The following is a 26,508-nucleotide window of genomic DNA, read 5'->3' as shown; positions in this document are numbered from 1 at the left end:
GCCTCATTGAGGTACTTATTGCCCACTTTGCTTTCAAACCATTTTAAGTCAACAAAGACTTCATTGAAGTGCTCTCGGTCAAACTGCACACATAAAAACAAACTATAAGCTAATGTGGTAGTTTGCAAAAAAAGAACAGCTTAACAAAAAAAAATAGGATTTTTTATAACAGCTTACCTGTAAAATCCTTTTCTTTCGATGGACATCACGGGACACAGAGCCACAGTAATAACTGATGGGTTATGTAGGTACCACTAGGTATTGGATACTGGTCACACCCTAATCAGGAAGTTCAACCCCCTATATAATCCCTCCCCTTCCAGGGATACCTCAGTTTTGTAGCAAAGCAATATAAGTGTATTAGAAGAGGGGCGGGACCTCTGTGACCCGTGATGTCCATCGAAAGAAAAGGATTTTACAGGTAAGCTGTTATAAAAAATCCTATTTTCTTTCTCGGACATCAAGGGACACAGAGCCACAGTAATAACTGATGGGATGTCCCAAAGCAATGCCAACTGAGGGGGGGGGAAATCACAACCAAGTAGGGTGCCATCAGACCTGAGGACCCTGTACCGCTGTCTGCAGCACACTACGCCCAAAAGGCTCATGCCTTCTCACATCCACCTGATAGAATCTGGTGAATGTATGGACTGAAGACCAGGTTGCGGCCTTGCAGATCTGAGCCATAGAGGCCTGGTGATGCACTGCCCAAGAAGCACCAATAGCCCTTGTGGAATGTGCCTTGATCTGAAACGGAGGAATCTTCCGTTTCAGACCCTAAGCCTGAATTGTCGAATCCATTTAGAAATGGTCGCTTTTGACGCTGCCTGTCCTCTATTGGGACCCTCTGGCAGCACGAACAAGACATCTGTCTTGCGAATCTGAGCAGTTGCTTCCAGATAGGTCTTGACTGCTCTTACTACATCCAAAGAATGTAGTGACCTTTCTTCCGAAGAACAGGGATCTGGAAAAAAGGAAGGCAGAACAATGTCTTGGTTTAGATGAAAATCTGAAAACCACCTTCGGTAAAAAACTAGGATGAGGGCGTAGTACCACTCTATCCTTGTGTACAATCAAGTAAGGCTCTTTACAGAAAGAGCTATTTCTGATACTCTTCTAGCAGAAGAGATGGCTACCAGAAAAAATTAGTTTCCTCGTCAGCAAGACCAAAGGAATCTGACGTATTGGTTCAAAAGGCTGTTTCTGTAACACAGACAGAACCAAGTTCAAGTCCCAGGGGTTTAGGGGCGCCTTAACCGGAGGATTAAGACGCATCACCCCCTGCATAAAGTTTTGGACCAAAGAATGCGAAGCAAGTGGCCGTTGAAACAATACTGATAAGGCCAAGACCTGGCCCTTGATGGTACTCAAGGCCAGCTTCATCTCTAATCCTAATTGTAGAAAATCAAGAATTCTACCTATGACATATTTCCTGGGATGCCAACCCCTGGATTCACACCAGGATACATAAGCTTTCCAGACTCTATGATAAATCATTCTGGAAGCTGGTTTCCTTGTATTGATTAAGGTAGATATGACAGGACCTGAAAGCCCACGACTCTTCAGAACGTGGGTCTCAATAGCCAAACCGTCAAATTTAGCATTTGTAAGGCAGGATGGAACACTGGACCTTGAGATAACAGGTCTGGGCGTACCAGTAGGGCCCATGGGGAACCCACCGTCATCCTTGCTATTTCTGCCTACCAAGTCCTTCTGGGCCAAGCGGGGGCCGCCAAAAGCACCGACTTCCTTTCCTGCCTGATCCTGGGAAGGAGTCGTGGCAGTAGCAGAATAGGAGGGAATGCATAAATCGGTGAGAACCGATGCCACAGAATCACCAACGCATCCGTCCCGCCTGGAAGAGGATCCCAGGCAACCGGTAGAAAGGATTTCCCCCTCTGCAGGTTTTCGGGTATGAGCCACCAATTGATGCTCTGACGCACCGCATGCGACAGGTGCATTGGAAAGTCTAATGCCTGAACCTTCTTGTTCCAGGCCGACAGAATACTGTGTTGCAGTAGTCCTGGATGGAACCGAGCATAGGGAACTGCTTCGAATGAAGTCACCATCTTCCCCAGCAGCCTCATACAAAGGCGGACAGAAGGACCCTTCTCGGTCCTGACTGTCAGAATCAGCTGCTTTAAAGCAGTGATCTTTGCCTGCAGACACTTCTGCTGAGAAGGAAAAATGGGCATAGGCAGGCATGCATCTCAGATGTCTATTGATGTCAAAAATTCTCCTCCCTGCAGGGTGGAGACTACTGTCCGAATTGATACCAAACGGAAGAACCGTATCCTTTGGAATCAGATCTCTTAAATCCAAAATGGGTCTGAAATCCCCATTTGGTTTTTCGACCATAAAAAGGTTGGAATAGATGCCCAATCTTTGATCCCTTTCACCACGAAAGGGAAACCCAGCCAGGAGTTTCTTACATGGTGCTTCGGCTGACCAATTTTTTCAACCATAAGATTCTACGCATATGCACCAACCCAAGTGAGAGACGAGAGGTTTGCACGATAGAATCTCTGATGGCGTCAACAACATAACATAAGGCCGCAAGAAGGTTAGCAAACCCCTGGGCCTGCTGTTCAGGCAATACCTTGATGACCTGTTTAACATGGTCTCTTAAGTATTGACAGACTCTAATCGCTGCTACTGCAGGTTGGGCCACTGATCCTGCTAAGGAAAAAACATCCTTCAATAAGAATTCCATCTTCTTATCCACAGGGTCCTTGAGCATCTGTGCGTTGTCTACAGGACAAGTCAAACTACTATTTATAGAGGAAATGGCCGCATCAATGGCCGGTATTCCCCACATCTTAATAAATTTTTCTTCTGTAGGATAAAGTGTTGAAAACTTCTTTGGCGGAAGAAATCGCTTATCTGGGTGATCCCACTCAGAATAAAAGGAGCTTTTCAAGTAAATTATGAACAGGAAAAGCATGCGCTGTTTGAGAAGGTTTCAGCGACCCCAAAGAAGATGAAGATTCCTTAACAGACTCAGGTACGGGCAACTTAAATGTGGAGTGGACCAATCCAGTAAGGATCTGCACTAAGACTTTCTCCTCTTGGGAAGTTGCAGAGGGTCCCTCTCCACCTGATTCCTCTGAAGAGGAATCATCCGTCCCATCCCGATCCTCTGAAAGGGATTCGTCTCCTTTATCCCAGAGCTCCTCTACCTGAGGGTCTTGGGAAACAGAGGAAGGCCTAGTACGTTTTCTTCCACTGAGTGAAGATGTAATCACGGCCATTAATCTTTCCTCTAACCCAGAAATGGTTGAGGAAAAAACCTCCTGTGTAATGTATACAGGGGCTGAAGTGCCAGAAGCAGGTGTAGCCCCTGACCCCGATGGCTCTCCCTGGCTAGCTGTCCCTGGCCCTTTAGGAGGGGAGGATGTAGCAGACAGGGGGTCCTCAGAACCTGAAGGAGATCCCCTAGTGTCTCTGGTTCTTGGGGTATTTGTACCTCTTCTACCGATAGTGCAAAGCAAGAAGGTGTGAGGTATCCAAAAATGAACACTAACTGCTGAGCGATGTAGTCCGGCAAAGGCCTGCTACCAAATGCCCAGTCTGGTGTTCCCTTAGTAAATGCAGTCTAGGAGAATGCCTGTGTCCCACCTTACATGCAACTGTCAGCTCTGTGTCCCTCCGAGGCTCAGAGCACCTGTAAAGTGTGCTTTTAAATAGCCATGCTTTCTGGCACTGTGGGCGTCTGAGCACGCTGACGCCCTGCCCCCCCCCCGTTTTTGAAAAACGAGCGCTTCCCGCGCGAGCCGACCCTTCCTGACAAGCATGGAGGAAGGCTGGGGGAGGGGGAGGAAGGAGGAGGCCGGCAGTGATGGGCCCTGCATTGCAAAGGCGGCCTGGCGGCGGTGACAGTGCGGTCTAAAACCACCTTACAGCATAACTGAAGCCTGCCCCTAGCCTGGGGGGAACATCCCAGCTGAGAAAACCCCCCCATCCATCTTACCTGGAGCCGGCGGAAGAGCTTGTGCAGCAAACGCTGAGACAGAATCAGCATGTGAAAGTATGTGCTCTTGGCAGCCCCCCGGTGGTCACAATAGGCATAGCATGCATTTACCTTAAAGGAGAAAACCTACTAGAATTCAAAATTCTGTGGAATCTCCTCTTACCTTATCCAGCCGCAGGATTCTGTATACACAGACCCAATCTTCACCTCTCACGGTGGGCTCAGTTTGTAAAAACCATCAGAGACTGGGGCCCCCTACGAGTAGGGGGATCCTGCAGTTCTGGCCCTGTAAAGCACCCAGCCAGAAATTGGGAGGTTTAAAGCCATTTTCTGATCTGCGGGGTCCAGCTCTCTAAAAAGAGAAGCATTACGGGTAAAACCTCGTTTCTTCGGACACGAGGCCCGGGGTACCATCCAATTCGGCCATGAAAAGACACTTTGAATAGATCCGGTTCGCCTGGCTTGCCCCAGTATAGGATATAGGATATTCCCTTTGGAGCTTCAGCACAGGACATCCTTGCACGTCCAACACCTAAGACACTGGCCTAAAAACTGAGGTATCCCTGGAAGGGGAGGGATTATATAGGGGGTTGAACTTCCTGATTAGGGTGTGATCAGTGTCCAATACCTAGTGGTACCTACATAACCCATCAGTTATTACTGTGGCTCTGTGTCCCGTGATGTCCGAGAAAGAAAAAAAAATTACATTAAGGCTACTTTCACACTGAGGCGCTTTACAGGCGCTAGAACGCTAAAAATAGCGCCTGCAAAGCGCCTTGAAAGAACCTCTCCTATCACACTGGAGCGGTGCACTGGCAGGACAGTAAAAAAAGTCCTGCAAGCCGCATCTTTGCAGCGCTGTAGGAGCGGTGTATACACCCCTGCCCATTGAAATCAATGGGCAGTGACGCTGAACAGCCGGTAAATCGCAGCTGCAGTTTTAACCCTTTTTCGTTCGCTAGCGGGGGTTAAAAGCACCCCGCTAGCATCCGAAAACGTCCGCAAAAACGACGGTAAAGCGCCTTACCGCCGACGCAGCAAAGATCTATTTTTTTTTGCTTTCAGACTTGTGATTGGGGGCATTAAAATGCACAGTTGAGATTCTATTTTAGTGCCCCTCAATAACAACCCCCCCCCCCCCTACAAGCTGCAAAGGCAACGGATGGGGGTGTTTACATGCTGCAGTCATGATGCTCTGCTTTGTGCATGTGCTGAAAACTATCGCTTCTGTAAATGTTTAACAGATAGTAAGCCCGGCAAAGGCAACTTATTCAAGTGAATGGGGAAGCACTGCAAACATCCCACAAATGAATGCAATGCACATACTTGCGACTCATTGGTGTGGAAATTATGAGGTTAAAACAGGCTGTGAGGAGGCATCACATGACCAACTCACTGCCTGTTAAAGACCTCTGTAAAATGATCCAAACATATATCTCTTTTTAGAGGCATGTGATTTAGATGCAACTATAAACTTGGTCTTTAGTTCTGTAATGGTAAATGTTACAGGGTGAAAACAAAACAAGTAAAATTGAAATGATTCGCTGCTATGATTTCACATTACTGCTCTCCACTGATTACTGGTGGCTGCAGTTCTGACCCATTTCATATGCTACCTCACTGTGTTTACTGTAAAATCAGCATTATATACTGTACATCTTTACTGTACATGCACACGGACTTTTACAAGTGAAAGGGAGCTCCAGTATAACACTAAAGTGGTTTTCCGCCTCCAGGGAGCCGCGGGTACAGCAAGCGGAAGATTTGTGTTTCGGAAATATGCGACATGCGCACCCAGTGTGGGAAAATGTTGGGCGTTTTATAGTAGAGCTCACTTACATTTGCAAACATCCATGTTCATTTACCCTTAATCTAACCCTACACAACCCAAATTAAAATGTTATTATCTAGATACACTTACGGCAGAAAGTTTTGTGAGATATTTCTCAAAGTGGACTAGGTTCAAATACCCATTCTCATTAATGTAACCTGGAGGGAGAAATAGAATTCAAGTTACAATGTTGTATTATTTATTTACAGATCCCTTATGATGTCACACAATTACAGGGGGAGCAGTTTCATTTATACTCAGAATACATACGTATACCCAGTTATATTTATTTTTTCTTTGCCAAACTTACATTTGGAACTGGTCAAATAAGGCTCTTTGGACACCGCAGTAACACACACTATATAATATACATTTCCCAAACATCTCAGGAGTCACAAATTCAAAAAGTACAGCAATATTGACTGTTTTAAAAATTCAAACACCGGATTTAAGGCTCCCAGAAGTGGGAACAGGATACCTGTTTTAGACAGGTATCCTGCCCCCCTGAAAGGTGCCAAATGTGGCAACTAAGGGGGGGGGGGAGTACAACGAGTGGAACTTGGGTGGAACTCCGCTTTAAAGAGGAGCTTCAGTCTTCACCCCCCCAGAAAAATTAAGTTATCTGCTACAAATACTGTAGCTGCTGACTTTTTTATATAAGGACACTTACTTGTCCCTGGATCAAGCCTCACCCGAGCTGATTCTTCAATCGGCTTTGGGTGCATGCGCCAGCATCTTCCCTAAGGGAGACCGGCAATGAGGCCTTGCAGCTTCACAGTCAGGTTCCAACTGTGCATGCAGCGATCTGACCAGAAGAGGGGGAATGGGTACCTGTCAAAATTGCTCACCTCAAACAAACAAAAAAAAATAAATGTGCCAAATGTAAAGGGGGATGGAGTATTGCTTTAGAATCTGTTAGAAGTGTTGGAGTTCTCCTCTCCTAGCTTCCATGATTTACCAACCTTTATGGACGGTAAAGAATAACAGAATATATTCACTAAATGATAAACCTAAGCTTGCACCTGCATAAACAGGCCCTTACCAAACAGAAAACGTAATAACATTTGAGACATACCTCCAAGTTCTGGTAAGACACTAATATATGTTCTGTACAATAGAGGCAGTGCATCATGGTTAATATGCAAATGAGGTAGATGAGGAATAAAATCATTGCCCACAAGAAATCCCATTAAAATCCAGTCATCAATTATCCTTTCTACGTCATATTCAAAGGAGATCTTGTCCTAAAACAAAGAAAGAGTTTAAATATGTGTCAGAAATGCAGACACTTGCCCATACTACATTACAGGACATTACTTACCTTCACGGATGAAAACTCATAATCAATATATTCTCTCATTAGAGACAAGTGAAGGAGGTGAAATGTTGTTTCTTCTGGTGCAGAAACTCTGGAACACATTAAAAAAATTGACATACAGCAAAATGATTCACATGGTTAACCAAACATTATTTTGTATATCTGAGTTATATCTGTTCAAGAAGTGCAAAAAAAACACCTGTTGAGTTTGTTAGAAATGCAGAGATGTCCTGTGTACACTTCCATGTTATCTCAAGGTTATCAGGGTTGAAACAAATCAGTCCAAAAAAAGCTGTGTGTTTGTCTACAACAGGAAATTAGGAGTGGAGTGCATTTCATGCAGATCAACAAGTATCTTCCATACTTGTTAGGTCTTTAAATGGATAAAACATGAAGAAAATGTACACATATTGCAAGCCTGTAATGCATTTTTTTTTTGGCATACACTTTAATTTCCACATGGACAGAAGTCAAGGCTTGGTGTATTTTTGGGGAAAAGGGACTCCACACGAATTTCAAGACTAATACAGGTACATGCAGGTAACACAAGATGCAAATATTTTTTTTTTTTTTTTTCTGCTGAATTAATTATGCGGTTTTAATTTTTTGCGCTATAAACAATAAAAGAGTGACAATTTTGAAAAAAAACAAAAACTTTTTTTTGTTATAATAAATATCCCCCATTTTTTTTTTTTTAAACAAATTTCTTCATCAGTTTAGGCCAATATATAGTCTTCTACATTTTTTTTTTTTTTTAACAAAAATATCACAATAAGCGTATATTGATTGGTTTGCGCAAAACTTTTATAGCGTCTGAAAACTATGGGAAAGATTTATGGCATTTTTATTATTTTATTTTTTTTTTTACTAGTAATGGCGGTGATCTGCGATTTTTAGTGGTACTGCGACATTGCGACGGACAGATCAGAGACTTTTGACACTTTTTTTTGGGCCCATTGGCATTTATACAACGATCAGTGCTATAAAAATGCACCAATTACTGTGTAAATGTCACTGGCAGGGAAGAGGTTAAAATGCTGTGGGAGCGGTGTATACTCCGCTCTAACAGCACCCCTGCCCATCGAAATGAATGGGCAGTGCTGCTGAAGCGCTGTAACAGGAGCGCTATTAACCCTTTCTTCAGCCGCTAGTGGGGGTTAAAGGCGCCCGCTAGCGGCCGAAAAGCTTAAAACTAGCGGCGCTTTACCGCTAATACCCGCACCACCCCAGTGTGAAAGGGATCTTAACGTTGCTGTAGGCCTCTTGGTAGCCTCCCTGACCAGTTTTCTTCTCATCATCTTTTCATCACTTTTGGAGGGACGTCCAGTTCTTGGTAATGTCACTGTTGTGCCATATTTTCTCCACTTGATGATGACTGTCTTCACTGTGTTCCATGGTATATCTAATGCCTTGGAAATTAGGCTTTAGAAGCTCTTGGCGGACTATGGCTTTTGCTGTAGGATGCGACTAAGAAAATGTCAGGAAATGCCTACTAGAACAGATGAAGTTTTTTTTCTTGGGGTTAATCAGCGCACTTTAAAAATGATGGCAGGTGTGTACTGACTTCTATTAAGCCCTTCACAGTGGAGCGATTTGACCTGTCAAATCGCTTGACAAATTGCACCATCAGAATCGGTGCGAGGCCGCATTTGCCGTGCCGCACCGCTTCCCAAAAGTCGTTTTTGTATTCTTTTTGACGACTTCGGGATGCGATTTCTACAGACATCTGTGCAGCAACCTGCACAGATGTCTCTGAAATCGCCCCCGAAGTTGGGACTGACATGCGGGCATGAAATCGCGCAAATTCCCGCTGTCAGTGTGAACCTGGGCTTAACACATGAGTTTTAATGTGATTGCTTAACCACTTCAGTCCCGAAAGGATTTACCCCCTTCCTGACCAGTGCGTTTTTTGCAATTCGGCACTGCGTCGCTTTAACTGACAAGTGCACAGTCGTGCGACGTGGCTCCCAAACAAAATTGACGTCCTTTTCTCCCCACAAATAGAGCTTTCTTTTGGTGGTATTTGATCACCTCTGCGATTTTAATTTTTTGCACTATAAACAAAATAAGAGCGACAATTTTGAAAAAAAAAAACGCATTATTTTTTACATTTTGCTGTAATAAATATGCCCCCAAAATATATAAAAAAACATTTTTTTTTTCCCTCAGTTTAGGCCGATATGTATTCTTCTACATATTTTTGGTAAAAAAAAAAAAAAAAAAAAAAAAAATCACAATAAGCATTTATTGATTGGTTTGTGCAAAAGTTATAGCGTCTACAAAATAGGGGATAGTTTTATGGCATTTTTATTAATCTTTTTTTTTTTTTTACTAGTAATGGTGGCGATCAGCAATTTTTATTGTGACTGCGACATTAGGGCGGACATTTTTGACACATTTTTGGGACCATTGTCATTTATACAGCAATCAGTGCTATAAAAATGCACTGATTCCTGTGTAAATGACACTGGCAGTGAAGGGGTTAACCACTAGGGGCCGGGGAGGGGTTAAGTCAGTACTAGGGATGTGTTCTAACTGTAGGGGGGATGGGCTGTGTGTGACACGTCACTGATCTCGGCTCCCGATGACAGGGAGCAGAGATCAGTGACACTGTCACTAGGCAGAACGGGGAGATGCTGTTTACATCCGCATTTCCCCGTTCGTCCTCTCCGTGAGGCGATCGCGGGTATCCCCACGGCGATCGAGTCCATGGGACCCGCGACCCGATTCACGGAGCTCACGGCAGGCTCGTGACATGTACGCGACAGGTAGGGCAGGCGCGCGACATGTACGCGACAGCTGTGCCATTCTGCCGACGTATATCTACAGGAGGCGGTCGGCAAGTGGTTAATTCTGAACACAGTTACATCCCCAGTTATAAGAGGGTGTGCACACTTATGCAACCACATTATTTTATTTTCACTCTCCCCCCATTTAAAAAATTTCAGTTTGTTTTTCAATTGAGTTGTATAGTTTATAGGTCACATTAAAAGGTGGAAAAAGTTCTGAAATGATTTATCTTTGTCTAATTTTTTTTTTACAACACAGAAACCTGACATTTTAACAGGGGTGTGTAGACTTTTTATATCTATTGTACCTAGAGACCCTTATTTTGAAGTGGCTGCTTTGTGAACTGTAGTATCATTGTGCTTGCATCTCTTTGGCTCACGTTTAAAAAATAATCAGCAGTTGTATATCATTGCACGTTCTGTACGTTGATAGGTAGTTTTCTATCTCGATCAGAGTTATGCTCACAACTTATGGTTAGACATTGTTTACATATTGTACATACCTAAGCCATGGCATACACGCTACACTACACGCTCGATTTATCATTTTTGCAGCAGCTTCAGCATCCCGTATAAGAGATATATGGTTGCAGTATTGATGTTGACAGACTGTGCTGACTGCATTGATTTTAATATAGCAATGTAATGGATGCATCCTAAGTGCCCCAATGTTACATCTGTAGGTCTTCCGAATATCAGCCATCATTTAAAGTGCGCTGATTAACCTCAAGAGAAAAGAAAAAAAAAAAAGAAAAAAAAAAAACAAAAAAACCTTCGGCTGTTCTAGTAGGCATTTCCTGACATTTTCTTAGTCGCATCCTACAGCAAAAGCCATGGTCCACAGAGAGCTTCCAAAGCCTTAGAGGGATCTCATTGTTAAAAGGTATCAGTCAGGAGAAGGGTACAAAAGAATTTCCAAAGCATTAAATATACCATGGAACACAGTGAAGACAGTCATCATCAAGTGGAGAAAATATGGCACAACACTGACATTACCAAGAACTGGACGTCCCTCCAAAAGTGATGAAAAGATGATGAGAAGAAAACTGGTCAGGGAGGCTACCAAGAGGCCTACAGCAACATTAAGATCCCTTTCACACTGGGGTGGTGCGGGTATTAGCGGGAAAGCGCCGCTAGTTTTAAGCTTTTTGGCCGCTAGCGGGGCGCCTTTAACCCCCACAAGCGGCCGAAGAAAGGGTTAAAAGCGCCCCTCTTGCTGCGCTTTAGCAGCACTGCCCATTCATTTCGATGGGCAGGGGCGCTGTGGGAGCAGAGTTTACACCGCTCCCACAGCGTTTTAACCCTTTCCCTGCCAGTGACATTTACACAGTAATCATCATAAATGGTCCCCAAAAAAAGTGTCAATAGTCTCCGATCTGTCCGTCGCAGTACCGCTAAAAATCGCGGTACTTTACATTACTAGTAAAAAAAAAAAAAAAATAAAATAATAAAAATGCCATAAATCTTTCCCATATTTTTCAGATGCTATAAAAAGTTTTGCGCAAACCAATCAATATACGCTTATTGCGATTTTATTTAACAAAAATATGTAGAAGAATATATACTGGCCTAAACTGATGAAGAAATTTGTTTTTTTTAAAAATGGAGGATATTATAGCAAAAAATTGTTTATTTTTCAAAATGGTCACTCTTTTATTGTTTATAGCTCAAAAAATTAAAAACGCAGAGGTGATCAAATACCACCAAAAGAAAGCTCTATTTGTGGGGAAAAGGACACAAATTTCGTTTGAGTACAGCATCGACCGACAGTACAATTGTCAGTTAAAGTGACACAGTGCCAAAATGTAAAAAGTACTCTAGTCGGGAAGGGGGTAAAATCTTCCAGGGCTGAAGTGGTTAAAAGTGTGCACACTTATGCAACCATATTATTTTAGTTTTTTATTTTTACTTCCCTCCATCTAAAAGATTTCAGTTTGTTGTTTAACTGGAGTTGTACAATTTATAGGTCACATTAAAAGGTGGAAAAAGTTCTGAAATGATTTATCTTTACATCACAAAAACCCGACATTTTAACAGGGGTGTGTACATAGGTCTGCGACTGTTCTGCGATTGCACGTAGGTCTGTGAGTACCTGTGTATTGTCTTGTGTACCTGTGTATTGTCTTGTTGTGTACCTGTGTATTGTCTTGAGTATTAGTGCCAGGAAGCTAGCTGTTAGGTAATTTGGACAGGGTAAAATCCCCAATCCTCACTAAATTTAATAGGTACGATGCCCAGCGGGTGTGGAGAGGTGACTCTTTGTACATCTTGCCGCATGTATGCGTTCCTTGATCATCCGATCGAGGGCGAATACTGCTGTGCAAAATGTAAGCACATTGTTTCCCTGGAAGCCCAGGTTCTGAATCTGGGGAAGCAACTGTCAGCACTGAGAAGTCCCTCCATACTAAAGGAGAGCCAGGAACGTACACGGCAGGTGCCGGCAGGGGCCAGCACAGAGGCGAGTGGAGACAAAGAGGTGCTGGCACTAGCAAAGAGTAGATAGGTGACAGTCAGGAGGGGTAGAGGGGGAAGTGCCAGGGAGGCCGATCCAGGACTGGAGCATCCCAATAAGTACGCTACTTTGAGTGACATTGGTGAAACCAGTCAGGGACCAGCACTGCTGGAGCTGAGGGACTCTCCTAGCTGCCGGGGGAAGAACTCCTCCAGTGAGAGTGGGGGGGCAGCAAAGGGAAAGGAAAGACAGATTCTGGTGGTAGGGGACTCAATTCTTAGAAGGACAGAGAGGGCAATCTGTAACCAAGACCTTATGTTGTCTACCGGGCGCTCGGGTTCGGCACATCACGGATCTTGTGGACAGATTACTGGGAGGGGCTGGGGAAGACCCGGCTGTCATGGTGCACGTTGGCACCAATGACAAAGTCAGAGGCAGATGGAGTGTCCTAAAGAACGATTTTAGGGACTTAGGAACTAAATTGAGGAAAAGGACCTCCAAGGTAGTATTCTCAGGAATACTACCGGTACATCGAGCCACACCAGAAAGGAAGAGGGAGATTAGGGAAGTAAACAAGTGGCTTAAGAGCTGGTGTAGTAAGGAGGGGTTTGGGTTCCTGGAGGACTGGGCCGACTTCTCAGTCGGTAACCGGTACTATAGAAGGGACGGACTGCACCTAAATGAGGAGGGTGCAGATCTGCTGGGAAGGAAGATGGCCAAAAAGTTAGAGGGGTTTTTAAACTAGGCGATGGGGGGGGAGGGTCCAGAGGCAGAGATAGCCAGCGCGGAAGATATTCCAGAGGGTAGTATTGGGGGCATTAGTGGTAGGTTAACCAAAGCACAAAAACACAAGGTGAGTATAGTAGCAAGTCCTAGTTGCAATCTCGAAACACCCAATACGAAGACAATATGCGACCGGTCTAAACTATGTGGCATGTTCACCAATGCCAGGAGCATGGCGGACAAAATGGGTGAACTAGAGATACTGTTGTACGAGGAGGATTTGGATTTTGTGGGAATTGTGGGTTCAACAGCTCTCATGATTGGCTGGAAAACATTCAAGGGTATACCCTATACCGCAAGGATAGAGAGGGTAAAAAAAGGGGGAGGGGTATGCCTATATATCAAGAATAATGTACAAGTGAATGTGAGAGATTACATCACTGAGGGAGCTAGAGAGGAGGTGGAATCCTTATGGGTAGAGCTCCAAAGGGATAAAGCGAAGGGGAAAATAATACTGGGAGTATGCTATAGGCCCTCTAACCTGAGGGAGGAAGTGGAGACGGATCTCCTATCACAAATTGGAGTAGCAGCAAGGATGGGAAGTGTTATCATAATGGGGGATTTTAATTATCCAGACATAGACTGGGCGGAGGGAACCGCGCATTCATTTAAGGCTCGCCAGTTCCTTAATGTCTTGCAGGACAATTTTATGGGTCAGATGGTAGACGCACCAACTAGAAATAAAACATTACTGGATCTACTGATTACCAACAATACAGACCTGATCACGGATGTGGAAATGCGGGGCAATTTAGGTAACAGCGATCACAGGTCAATTAGTTTCAGTATAAATCACACAAATAGGAAACATAAAGGAAATACAAAGACACTGAATTTCAAAAGAGACAACTTCCCTGAACTACAAACCTTGCTAAAAAGGCATAAATTGGGATAAAATATTAGGAACAAAGAATACGGAGGAGAGATGGGTTTGCTTTAAGAGCATATTAAATAAGGGCATTAGCCAATGTATCCCATTGGGTAATAAATTTAAAAGAGCGAACAAAAGTCCTGGATGACTTAACTCCAATGTAAAAATGCATATAAAAGCAAAGGAGAAGGCCTTCAAAAAATACACGGTTGAGGGATCATCCTCAGCATTCAGACTTTACAAAGAATGCAACAGGAAATGTAAAGGTGCAATTAGAACAGCTAAGATAGAACATGAAAGACACATAGCGGAGGAGAGCAAAAAAAATCCCAAGAAATTCTTTAAGTATGTAAACAGTAAAAAAGGGAGGACAGACCATATTGGCCCCATAAAGAATGAGGAAGGACATCTGGTTACAAAGGATGGGGAGATGGCGAAGGTATTGAATTTATTCCTCTCCTCAGTCTTCACGAGTGAATCGGGCGGCTTCAGTAACCAAAACTGCAGTGTTTATCCTCATGACACAACACAGGAAGCACCTCCATGGTTAACAGAGGACGGAATTAAAATTAGACTTGAGAAACTTAACATTAATAAATCACCGGGACCAGATGGCTTGCATCCGAGGGTACTTAGGGAACTCAGTCAAGTGATTGCCAGACCGTTGTTCCTAATTTTTACAGATAGTCTACTGACTGGAATGGTACCAGCTGATTGGAGAAAAGCCAATGTAGCACCTATATTTAAAAAGGGCCCAAAAAACATCCCTGGGAATTACAGACCAGTTAGCCTAACATCGATAGTATGTAAACTCTTGGAGGGGATGATAAGGGACTATATACAGGATTTTAGTAATACGAACGATATCATTAGCAGTAATCAGCATGGATTCATGAAGAATCGTTCTTGCCAAACCAATCTATTAACCTTCTATTAGGAGGTGAGTTGCCATCTAGATAAAGGAAGGCCTGTAGACGTGGTGTATCTGGATTTTGCAAAAGCATTTGACACAGTTCCCCATAAACGTTTACTGTACAAAATAAGGTCTGTTGGCATGGACCATAGGGTGAGTACATGGATTGAAAACTGGCTACAAGGGCGAGTTCAGAGGGTGGTAAAAAATGGGGAGTACTCAGAATGGTCAGGGGTAGGTAGTGGGGTTCCCCAGGGTTCTGTGTTGGGACCAATCCTATTTAATTTGTTCATAAACGATCTGGAGGATGGGATAAACAGTTCAATCTCTGTATTTGCAGACGATACTAAGCTAAGCAGGGCAATAACTTCTCCGCAGGACGTGGAAACCTTGCAAAAAGACCTGAACAAATTAATGGGGTGGGCGACTACATGGCAAATGAGGTTCAATGTAGAAAAATGTAAAATAATGCATTTGGGTGTCAAAAATATGAATGCAATCTATACACTGGGGGGAGAACCTCTGGGGGAATCTAGGATGGAAAAGGACCTGGGGGTCCTAGTAGATGATAGGCTCAGCAATGGCAGGCAATGCCAAGCTGCTGCTAACAAAGCAAACAGAATATTGGCATGCATTAAAAGGGGGATCAACTCCAGAGATAAAACGATAATTCTCCCGTTCTACAAGACTCTGGTCCGGCCGCACCTAGAGTATGCGGTCCAGTTCTGGGCACCAGTCCTCAGGAAGGATGTACTGGAAATGGAGCGAGTACAAAGAAGGGTAACAAAGCTAATAAAGGGTCTGGAGGATCTTAGTTATGAGGAAAGGTTGCGAGCACTGAACTTATTCTCTCTGGAGAAGAGACGCTTGAGAGGGGATATGATTTCAATTTACAAATACCGGACTGGTGACCCCACAATAGGGATAAAACTTTTTCGCAGAAGAGAGTTTACCAAGACTCGTGGCCACTCATTAAAATTAGAAGAAAAGAGGTTTAACCTTAAACTACGTAGAGGGTTCTTTACTGTAAGAGCGGCAAGGATGTGGAATTCCCTTCCACAGGCGGTGGTCTCAGCGGGGAGCATTGATAGCTTCAAGAAACTATTAGATAAGCACCTGAATGACCACAACATACAGGGATATACAATGCAATACTGACACCTAATCACACACATATGTTGGACTTGATGGACTTGTGTCTTTTTTCAACCTCACCTACTATGTAACTATGTAACTATGTGTGTAGACTTTTTATATCCACTATATATTTATAAAGCAGTGAATGTGACATTCACCAAACATTTATTACAGGTGGATCTTCTAGATGCAAATGTTTTAAAATTCCTGTAAATTATTCACATGCAGTAAATGTTTTGTGAATTTCACATTCACTACTTTATAAATATGCCACAAAGTGCATTTTGTGAGTATCTGTACCTGGCAGCCAAATGTCACAGGTTTATAAGGCAACTTAAACCGTCACCATGTTTCCACTTAAAGGATCTTCAGTCTTAACAAAAAAAATAATAATTAAAAAAAAGTCAGCAGCTACAAATACTGAACTTCTGCTCCGATCGCCTATGCAGTTTGAGTGGAAGTAGAGAGCAGGTACCTGCTAAACCTAGGTACACACAAAAAAAAAAAAAAAAAAACACCCCAAAAGTGGGAGATGAGGGTGAAAAGAGGTGATAAAGAAGAACTTACCCTTTAGGGTGATTTTCCACTTTAAAAAGAGAAGTATGGGGTTGGAATAAAAAAAAAAAAAAAAAAAAAAAAAAAAAAACACATTTTATACTCACCTAGGTGAATACAGCATTGATCCGAAGCTGCATCTGTCTCCTGCTGGCTCTGCACTGAGAACCGAGCGATCAAACGCTGCTGATCCCTCAGGTCTCACTTGAACTCTGATCGGAGAGCGATGACTGTCAATCTCTGGCTCTGCCCCTCCAGATCTCATTGGTGAGCTGGACTGTGGAGGGGGCGGGAAGGGTTGGCTCAGTCTCCCAGCAGCTTGCCGAGAGGCCGAGCCAGCTGCCGGTTCAAGCATCTGGGTGGATCCCTAAAGTCGGGATCAATCCAGCACCTGGACCGCCTGAGTGATATCAACCGTCAGTAGACTTTAGTCCGCTGTCGTCAGAAAACGGGTCACAGGTGTGCATGATGAGCTGCGCTCTTGTGATCCATAGGAAAAGCAGGGCCAAAATAGCTTAATGCCGCGTACACACGACCGGACTTTATGGCATACTTTGCCCGGCGGACTTTGACGGACTTTACGACAGACTTTCCGAATGAACGGACTTGCCTACGGATTCGTACGCGATGACGTACGACCGGACTAAAACAAGGAAGTTCATAGCCAGTAGCCAATAGCTGTCCTAGCGTCGGTTTTTGTCCGTCGGACTAGTATACAGATGAGCAGACTTTTCGACCGGACTCAAGTCCGTCGGATAGATTTGAAACATGTTTCAAATCTAAGTCCGTCAAACTTTTGAGAAAACAAAGTCCGCTGGAGCCCACACACGATTGAATTGTCCGACGAAATCCGGTACGCCAGACCAAGTATGCCGTAAAGTCCGATCGTGTGTACGCGGCTTTAGCCTTACTTCTCCTTTACAGCACAGACCTAAAAATTGGTTAAGGACATTTTCATATTGGTGAACTTATAATTTAAATTACTAGAATTTAATCTAATAGTAAATTTATCTCCTCACACTTCTGGTTTGTCTTGATATGCAGCAGAACTGTATTCTGTATTAATGCTAATCTACCTTTTTTGATTCTTCTTCCCACCAAAGCGAACCTCTTCTCTTAGAAGAGAAAAGTGAACTTCATGGCTTGTTAAACCAAGCATTATCTGCAATAAGAACAGTAACTGAAAATTACTTGTTTCATCATCATTTAAATATGTATCTTAACAGATAAGCATAACATACACCACTTCATTGTGCCAGCAGTAAAACAGCTATAAAACAAGCCATCACTGACCTCTTTAGCTGCTTTTTAACATGAAGCAATACTTCTCAGAGAGCCTCAAAAATCACAACAAAGACTCTAAAGTCGTGTTTTGGTCAGCTTAGCTAAGGGTGTGTGCGTTGCTGTTCTGTGCTGCAATGCATTGCTATAATGCACTGCAATGCTCGCTTTTTTCTTTTAACTTTTATCTAATGCTAGGCACTGCAACGCGCTGTGATCTAGTATTAGATAGCACTGCATAAAATAGAACATATCCAATATTTTTTCAGTGGACGCCAATGTAGAACTGTACTTACCTCTCCTCCAGCAATGCAATATTCACGGTTTCCCTTTCTGGGGCCAACATTTTCGCCTGGTTTTCTTCCAGGTTAGGGATCTTTAGCCATGCTGACTGCACACGCAAGTTCATTCATCCTGGAAGCTGTTGAAACTGTACACTGAGCTGCTCATGCGCAACTCAGTGCACATTGTAAAGTAGATTATCAACAGGCAGATAAGAACCTTTTATTGCAGAAAAGATGTAGTATGTCTCTTCTGCCATAAAAACCTGCCGCTTTACACATTTAAAGTTTCATTTAAAGTTCCACTTGGAGTTATAGGTCATGAGGCAAATTGCCTTGTTTTTACATTGGACAATGCTGCCCAACAGGGCTGATGCAAAAAAAAAAAAAAAGGAAAGGAAAAAAAAAAATAAAGAAAAAAAAATTACATCAGATAGCTGGCAGGCTGCAAAAATTTTGTTACTTTAAAAAAAAAAAAAATTCAATGCCTGTATTGTTAACTCTAGGGTCCCATTCACACCATAATGCTGTGAAAGAAACCTGTGTTCCATGCACGTCTCCTGCACTGAGCTCAAAACGTACTGCAGTTGCAATCTGTAGCGGGTGTCAACATTAAGTTAATGACACCCTAAACGCAGGTCACTAACGCAGTGCGTTTTTCCACAGAAGTAGCATGCAATCCCGTTGCAGTGGGTTTCCAAATGTATTGCATGCACTACTTTTGGTGCGTTGTGTTGTGATTTCAGCCCATTTAAAATAGGCTGAAATCGCCCCATACAGAACTGTACGTGAAACACGCGTTCATTTGCGATTCCCCGTGTGAACTGACTCTGAAAACAAATTTCTCCACAGTGTCTACAGATACAGAGATGAATGATGGCTTGTTTTAAAACGCTTTTACGGTTTGTTTAGAATGCGTAAATACATACTGCACATGATCTCGCACAGATCTACTTTAAAATGGTTACTTGTCAAGTATTACACATCATGAAAATTATAGTATCTGTTCTCATCTGATTAATAATTGTATTTAGTAAACAAGTAACAAGTGGTTGATAACACAGCAGGAGAGAGAAGGAATTAAAGCAGAACTTCACTCTCTCAATCAACATTGACTATTTTCTATCCCTATGCTGCTAGCATTAGTAAATAAATAGCAAAATAAATCAAACTTACTTGTTTTAAACTTTTTTTTTTTTTTTTTACATTTCTTCAGTAACTTCCTGGATTCCAGGCCTAGGCATGATATGTCAATTATCCTAGCAGTCTTCAGCTAAGCCCCACCTCCTGCATGCATGCCTTTCACTTCCCCTAGATGGTAGTACCACCTTCTTAGTCTATGGTAAGTAAGTTATATTATTTATGGCTATTATTGGTTAATCTTTTAGCTAGTGATTTAACATCGAAGGATATATACACTATACACACATAAACACATACACACATAAAACAGAGTAACAAAAAAAAAAAAAAAAAAAAAAGCCTTAAGGCTTCATGCACTTTGGACGTTAAAATAACGTTATAAAAATGGCATTAGCTTTGCAGTGAGTTTTTCAATGTTTTTGCAATAGCGTTTAGCGCATTTTTTTTTTTTTAACTATAAAAAATTTTTCAATGGATCAAAACGTCAAATGCTGGTGAGCTCCGTTTTTGAGCGTTTGGGATTTTTTTAAAGCCAAAAAACGCCCTAGCCAAAAACTGCTGATAACAGCCTATGTGTGCATGGACACATAGGATAACATGATGGGGAGTTTATTGACTATATAAAAAAAAAGTCTGAAGCCAAAAACAGCAGCTGTAAAAACATCCAAAAACGTCCATTCTGCATGAGGCCTTATAGTTTCCCTTTAAATTGCCTGCTGTTTTTTTAATTTTAAACTGTCAGACTGCTGCATTTTCTAGTATTTTGTCAAACAAACAAGATCAACTGCAATAAAATACACATACCAAATCTGCATCTAATCCATAAAGGCAATGCCTTGTATTTGGATCGTGATCTGGTTTCGTTTTCTCAGACCGTATAAACTCCATAATTTTATGTTCGCCTTCTCCTGGAGTCTGTAAACAGCATTATAGAGAAATATCAGGATTATGCCTTAATATTTTTAAGTGAAACACAAGAAGTAAATACAACACAGCACACTGACCTCATGACCAGACAAGTAGATAGTTACACCCTGCCATGTCTTGTCTGTGGAAATCTTCATATTTACAAAATACTTCAGATGCTCATGTAAGCGAGCCATAAATTCAGTTCCTAAAATGAGCGATAAAATTGGAGAAAATTCATGTTCACTGAATTTAGAGAAAAGTAAGAAATGACTTCCTTCTGAATACAGAAGTGTTTTAATGGATGAAAGCACAGACTTTAACAATGTGGCAATACCCCATTCTGTATTCTACATTACTTGTGCCAATACTGACACTAGCAAAGAAGAAAGCAATTGGATTAAATGGTTCATGGAGACACCCTACATGCTAGCAAATGTTTGTCCATTACCCAAACATATACAACACCAATCATCTAAAGTAGTAATTTATATATACTTACATATACACTATATTCTCAAAAGTATGAACTTTAATGGCATCCCAGTCTTAGTCCGTAGGGTTCAATATTGAGTTGGCCCACCCTGTGCAGCTATAACAGCTTCAGCTCTTCTGGGAAGGCTGTCCACAAGGTTTAGGAGTGTCTATGGGAATGTTTGACCATTCTTCCAGAAGCGCATTTGTGAGGTCAGGCACTGATGTGGACGAGAAGGCCTGGCTTGCAGTCTCCACTCTAATTCATCCCAAAGGTGTTCTATCGGTTTGAGATCAGGACTCTGCAGGCCAGTCAAGTTCCTCCACCCCAAACTCGCTTATTCATGTCTTTATGGACCTTGCTTCAACTTTTATTGCAGAAGAGATGTGGACTGTCTCCTAGTGTCAGGATGACAACTCCCTGCGTGTGCACAGGAGTGATGTCATCCCGCACTAGCCAATGAAGAGGTCCAAGACCGGCACTCAGAAGAAGTAGCTGGCGCAGGACAGTCGGACAGGTAAGTATGAAGTATTTTATTGCAGAAGAGACATGCACTGTTTCTTCTGCAATAAAATGCCCCTAACTGCCTGCTCACTGTCTTCTCCGGCACTGTAAACTGAGCTGTGCATGCGCAGCCCAGCTTACCGTGCCAGGCCAGCGTCTGAGTGTCAGGACGACTAGCTCCTGCACAAGCGCAGGGCATGAAACCAAATCCATCAAGGGGGAGAATAGGGTTCGGGAGGGCAGTACACGGGGACATGACCTCAAACTAGCAGGAACAAAGTTCAAAGGGCTCATGTATATACACACACACTAGGCTGACCACCGGCCGCGGGAAAAAATGCGGCAAAATTGGGTTGCTATTTTACCGTGATTTTGATGCGTTTTGCAGCCAGTGGTCAAAAGGGTTCTATCCTGAACGGGATTCTTCTGTGTTCAGGAGAGGGAGGTTGAACCTCCCCTAACCGCAGCAGCGTCTAAACTCTTGTAAAAGCTTATGTGTACATGGACACACAGGCTTTTATGAAGTTTTTTTTTGGAGCGTTGGCAAAAAAATGCCAAAAAGCTCCTCAACTCAAGTTTAGAAGCTGTAGTGTACATGACCCCTTATGCCGCGTACACACGATCGGAATTTCCGCCCGAAAAAACTTGGATGGTTTTTCCGACGGAATTCCGCTCAAGCTTGGCTTGCATACACACAGTCACACAAAAGTTCTCTGAACTTTTGACCGTCAAGAACGCGGTGACATACAACACTTCGACAAGCTGAGAAAATGAAGTTCAATGCTTCCGAGCATGCGTCGAATTGTTTCCGAGCATGCGTGATTTTTTGCGCAGCCGAATTGCATACAGACAAACGCATTTTCGGATAGGAACGTTTTCCGACCGAAAAATAGAGAACCTGCTCCCAATCTTTTGCTGGCTGGAATTCTGCCAGCAAAAGTCCGATGGAGCATACACACAGTCACATTTTCCGACAAAAAGCTCTCATCTGAGTTTTGCTGGCGGCATAAGAGTATTATTTTACTGAAAGAGTAGTTGATGCTTGGAATAGACGTCTGGCAGAGGCAGTAAGTCAGTTAACATTAAGTGGACTCTAACATACCTGGGACAAACAAAAACATGTATAGATATAGAAAAAAAAATAAGTGCAGATTCAATGGATCACTTGGTCTTTTTCTGACAATACTCTTCTATGTAAGATTATAGTGATTGTAAAGTCTAGGTTTTTTTAAAAAAAAATAACAAACATGTTATATTTGCCTGCTCTGTATAGTGGTTTTGCACAGAGCAGCCCCGATCCTCCTCTTCTCGGGTCCCTCTTCGATGATCCTGGCCCCTCCCTCCTGATGAGTGTCCCCACAGCAAGAAGCTTGCCATGGGGGCACTCGAGCCGAACAACAGCTTTGTGGGTCCATTCAGACACGGAACTGTGGCCCGGCCCCGCCCCTTTCTCTCCCCATTGGCTGACTGACCTTGATTTACAGCAGCGGGAGCCAATGGCACCATGCTGCTGTCTTGGCCAACGAGGAGGGGCCTGGGAAGCTGAGAAATTCCTGCAACATTGCTGAATCTAGATGGACCTCAGGTAAGTATGAGGGAGATGAGGGGGGGGGGGGGGGTGCTGCACACAGAAGGCTTTTTATCTTAATGCATAGAATGCATTAAGATAAAAAGCCTTCTGCCTTTACAATCACTCTAAATAAAGCTTTTGAAAAAAAGCTTCCTATACTCTAGTAAACCGAAGAGTCATTGTGTGTCTGTATGTGTGTCTATGTACTTTATTGTACAAGTGTGTAGGCTTATTTACAGATGGATTTAAAGCGGTAGTAAACCACAGGTGGTCACACAAAAATAAAAAAATCCCTGCAAAGCAATGTCATAATGTGCTAGTATGCACTGCATACTAGCACATTATGAGAAACTTACCTTAGAATGAAGCCCTCCAGTACCACAATGTCACCACTGAGAGGGCTGACATCTTCCCCTGGTCTTCCTTCTGGGTTCACGGCCTCCTGGCCGGGGGCGCGATAATGTCACTCCCACACATGCCCATATGAGCCGCCTTTTAAAGCTCAGGCTCTAAAAGTCCGATGTTCTATCAGATTAGCGAACCCATCCGATCAGCGAACGTAAGTAACATTCTGACAGCTGCGCATGTGTTCGACCGCTACCAGGTTTGCTAATTTGACAGAACACCTGCAGTCAGACGGCGGCAGTGGACATCTTACTACACCTAACTACGAATTGAATTCCAGAGTAATTCTAGCAATAAAGTGAGCGTATAGAAATATAGTATATTGACATCTGTAATGTTGTTTTGATGGTACATTTTGAAAGAACCTGGACGCAAGCAGTAGGAAAGTGGCAGGGGCCATGTTGGTACACCCTGCACTGCTCAGCGCTAAACCTTTGGGCTTTCAAAATTAAACATCCAAACAGCATCACAGATGTCAATATACTATATTTATTTATATACGCTCACTTTAATCGCTAAAGTTACTCAGAAATTCAAGCCGTAGCTGGGCGTAGATGTCCGATGCCACTGTTCTGTCAGATTAGCGAACCTGTGGAACGCATGCGCAGTTGACGGAACGTCACTTCCGTTCGCTGATCTGATGGGTTCGCTAATCTGATAGAACATCGGCACTGTAAGCCGGACCTTCAGAGCGCATGCGCCGTGATGTCATGCATGAATATCTCCTGAACAGTGCAAGTTTAGGAGATATTCACAGTACCTACGGGTAAGCCTTATTATAGGCTTACCTGTAGGTAGGTACAAGTGGTGTAACAGAGTTTACTACCACTTTAATAATCATTCAAAATCAACAGAAAATGTGTTCCCTTCCAGTTTTAATTATTTTGTTTTGTAGCTAAATACAGTATAAACAATTTACTTACCATAATGAAAGAGCTGTAGCAATCCCCCTAGATCAGGGATCTTCAAACTACGGCCCTCCAGCTGTTGCGGAACTACACGTCCCATGAAGCATTGTAAAACTCTGAAATTCACAGACATGACTAGGCATGATGGTAATTGTAGTTTGTGAACAACTGGAGGGCCATAGTTTGAAGACTACTGCCCTAGATAATGAAAGTACAAACTCCAGACACAACAGGTAACAGTATAAAGAAAACACTCACTGAAAAAAGAACTGAAGATTAGACAGAGTATTATACATTGTATACTGAGTCGGGGTGCACTGCCTCTTTACATACCCTTCCACCGGGCAGGGGCATGCAAAAAAAAAAAAGCCTTCCTCTATGATATGCTAGAGAGACAGCCTCCTGGTTAAGAAAGGTCATGCATTAGCTGTGTACCTTGCACTGTCTATGGACGCATGTTGGTTTTGAGGTTTGAGTGTCCACAACGCTAAAGGCACTCTGCCAAAATTAGCATGCAATAGACGTTCTGAAATCAGCACCTTCCTGAGCAGTGGGGGTAGGAAAAGGCAGTACACTGTATTGGAATACACAACCTATATTCCACAGGTTTATTTCATAGAGGCCGTCTCTCTTTTATTGTAGACCAGTGTAATGTTCTTACCAGGAGTAATACAATTGGAGTCAAACCTTGCTTCTGTTGGCAAAATTTCCCCTTTTTCTACTGCCTTCTTTATTTTTTCTTCTGCCTCTTTTGCTGATCTAAATGGCAAAAGTGGGGAAAAAAGAGAATGTGAATAATATATAAACATATTGCGCACCTCAAGAACACATGGGAAATAAAAAAAAAAAAAACTGAATTTGCACATAATAAAACAAAACTAGTAATATAGTCTGGAGTGGATAGTGTGGTGAAGGTACAAATCACTGGTTAGGAAACATCAGAAAATTCTGCTATATACAAGCATATAATCCAAGACACTGCCATGAATGGGCTACAGTATGTGAAGGGTTTGCGGTCATATTCAGATCTAAAGGCAATTATATATTCCTTAGAAAAAAAAGAAAATATATACAGTATATCACACTACTTTTATTTTTTTAACATACAGCTAGTTTCAGGACAGGATTTTGAGCCATTTGGGCTTTTGTGCAGTGCACTATGCTGTCAATCTAACATCGAGAAGTGGCTGATTGGGCAAGATATAAAAATGTACAAAGTAATGTTCTGATTGGTCAGTGAAATGGCATCACATTACCTATCAGCATATTAGAAACAGGTTGGTGACCAAGCTTTACTGCTAAATGACAGTAAAGAAATGTGAGGTGATCAGCCTGGCTATTGCCTGCTAGGGAGCCATGTGTCACACGATTAGCTGAATTGAATTACAATGTTTTGGAGGTCATTTTTAAAAAAAAACCCACATTTTAACGTTTTTTTAGCAAGGTGTGGTAGCTGCATTCATTTTCTCTTTGTGGACTTTTTTTTTTTCTTCTCTTCGTTATGCCCAGGTGATGTGGGCAGTAATACACCTCCTGTATTAGAGTGCCCCCACTCTGGATGAAGTAGCACAGTGCCTTTTAAGCACTTCAGCCCCAGAAGGTTTTACCCCCTTAATGACCAGGCCAATTTTTGCGATACGGAACTGCGTTATTTTAACTGGCAATTGCGCAGGCGTGCGACACTGTACCCAAATAAAATTGATGTCCTTTCCCCCCCCCCACAAATAGAGCTTTCTTTTGGTGGTATTTGATCACCTCTGCGGTTTTTAATTTTTTGCGCTATTAAACAAAAATTATATTATAATATAATATATATATATATATATATATATATATATATATATATATATATATATATATATATATATATATATATATATATATATATATATATATATATATATATATATATATATATATATAATATATATATATATATTTTTTTTTTACTTTCTGCTATAAAACATATCCAATAACAAAAATGTAAAAAAAAAAATCAAATTTCTTCATCAATTTAGGCCAATATGTATTCTGCTACATATTTTTGTTAAAAAAAAAAAATCCCAATTAGCGTATATTTTTATTTCTTACTAGCAATGGCGGCGATCATCGATTTTTAGCAGGACTGCGACATTATGGTGAACAAATTGGACACCAAGTAACACTTTTTGGGGACCAGTGACACCAATACAGTGATCCGTGTTAAAAAAACAAAAACAAAAAACGCACGACACTGTATAGATGACACTGACAGGGAAATTAAAAAAAGTCAGCAGCTGCAAATACTGGAGCTGCTGACTTTTAATATAAGGACACTTAACTGTCCAGGAAGCCCGCGATGTTGACACCCGAAGCTGACCCATCTCTCAGCTCTGGGTGCAGGGACCGGCATCCTTACTAAGGGAAACCAGAAATG

General features: G+C 42.4%; 1 protein-coding gene across 1 annotated transcript in view; it reads right to left on the bottom strand.

Annotated features, from left to right (window-relative positions):
* The window catches only part of XRN1 (5'-3' exoribonuclease 1), a gene marked incomplete in the record, with an annotated part of 157,849 nt that overhangs the window by 122,112 nt on the left and 9,229 nt on the right, over window positions 1–26,508 (bottom strand). The window contains 8 exon segments of the mRNA XM_073625962.1: window positions 1–83; window positions 5,892–5,959; window positions 6,877–7,045; window positions 7,123–7,210; window positions 17,696–17,781; window positions 20,129–20,239; window positions 20,329–20,438; window positions 24,754–24,851. Of these exon segments, the coding sequence (XP_073482063.1) occupies window positions 1–83; window positions 5,892–5,959; window positions 6,877–7,045; window positions 7,123–7,210; window positions 17,696–17,781; window positions 20,129–20,239; window positions 20,329–20,438; window positions 24,754–24,851 (813 nt within the window).

Source organism: Aquarana catesbeiana, linkage group LG04 (assembly GCF_042186555.1).
Source record: "Aquarana catesbeiana isolate 2022-GZ linkage group LG04, ASM4218655v1, whole genome shotgun sequence".
NCBI lineage: Eukaryota > Metazoa > Chordata > Amphibia > Anura > Ranidae > Aquarana > Aquarana catesbeiana.
The sequence above is the reverse complement of the archived record's forward strand: the minus strand, read 5'-3'. Positions and strand labels throughout refer to the sequence as shown.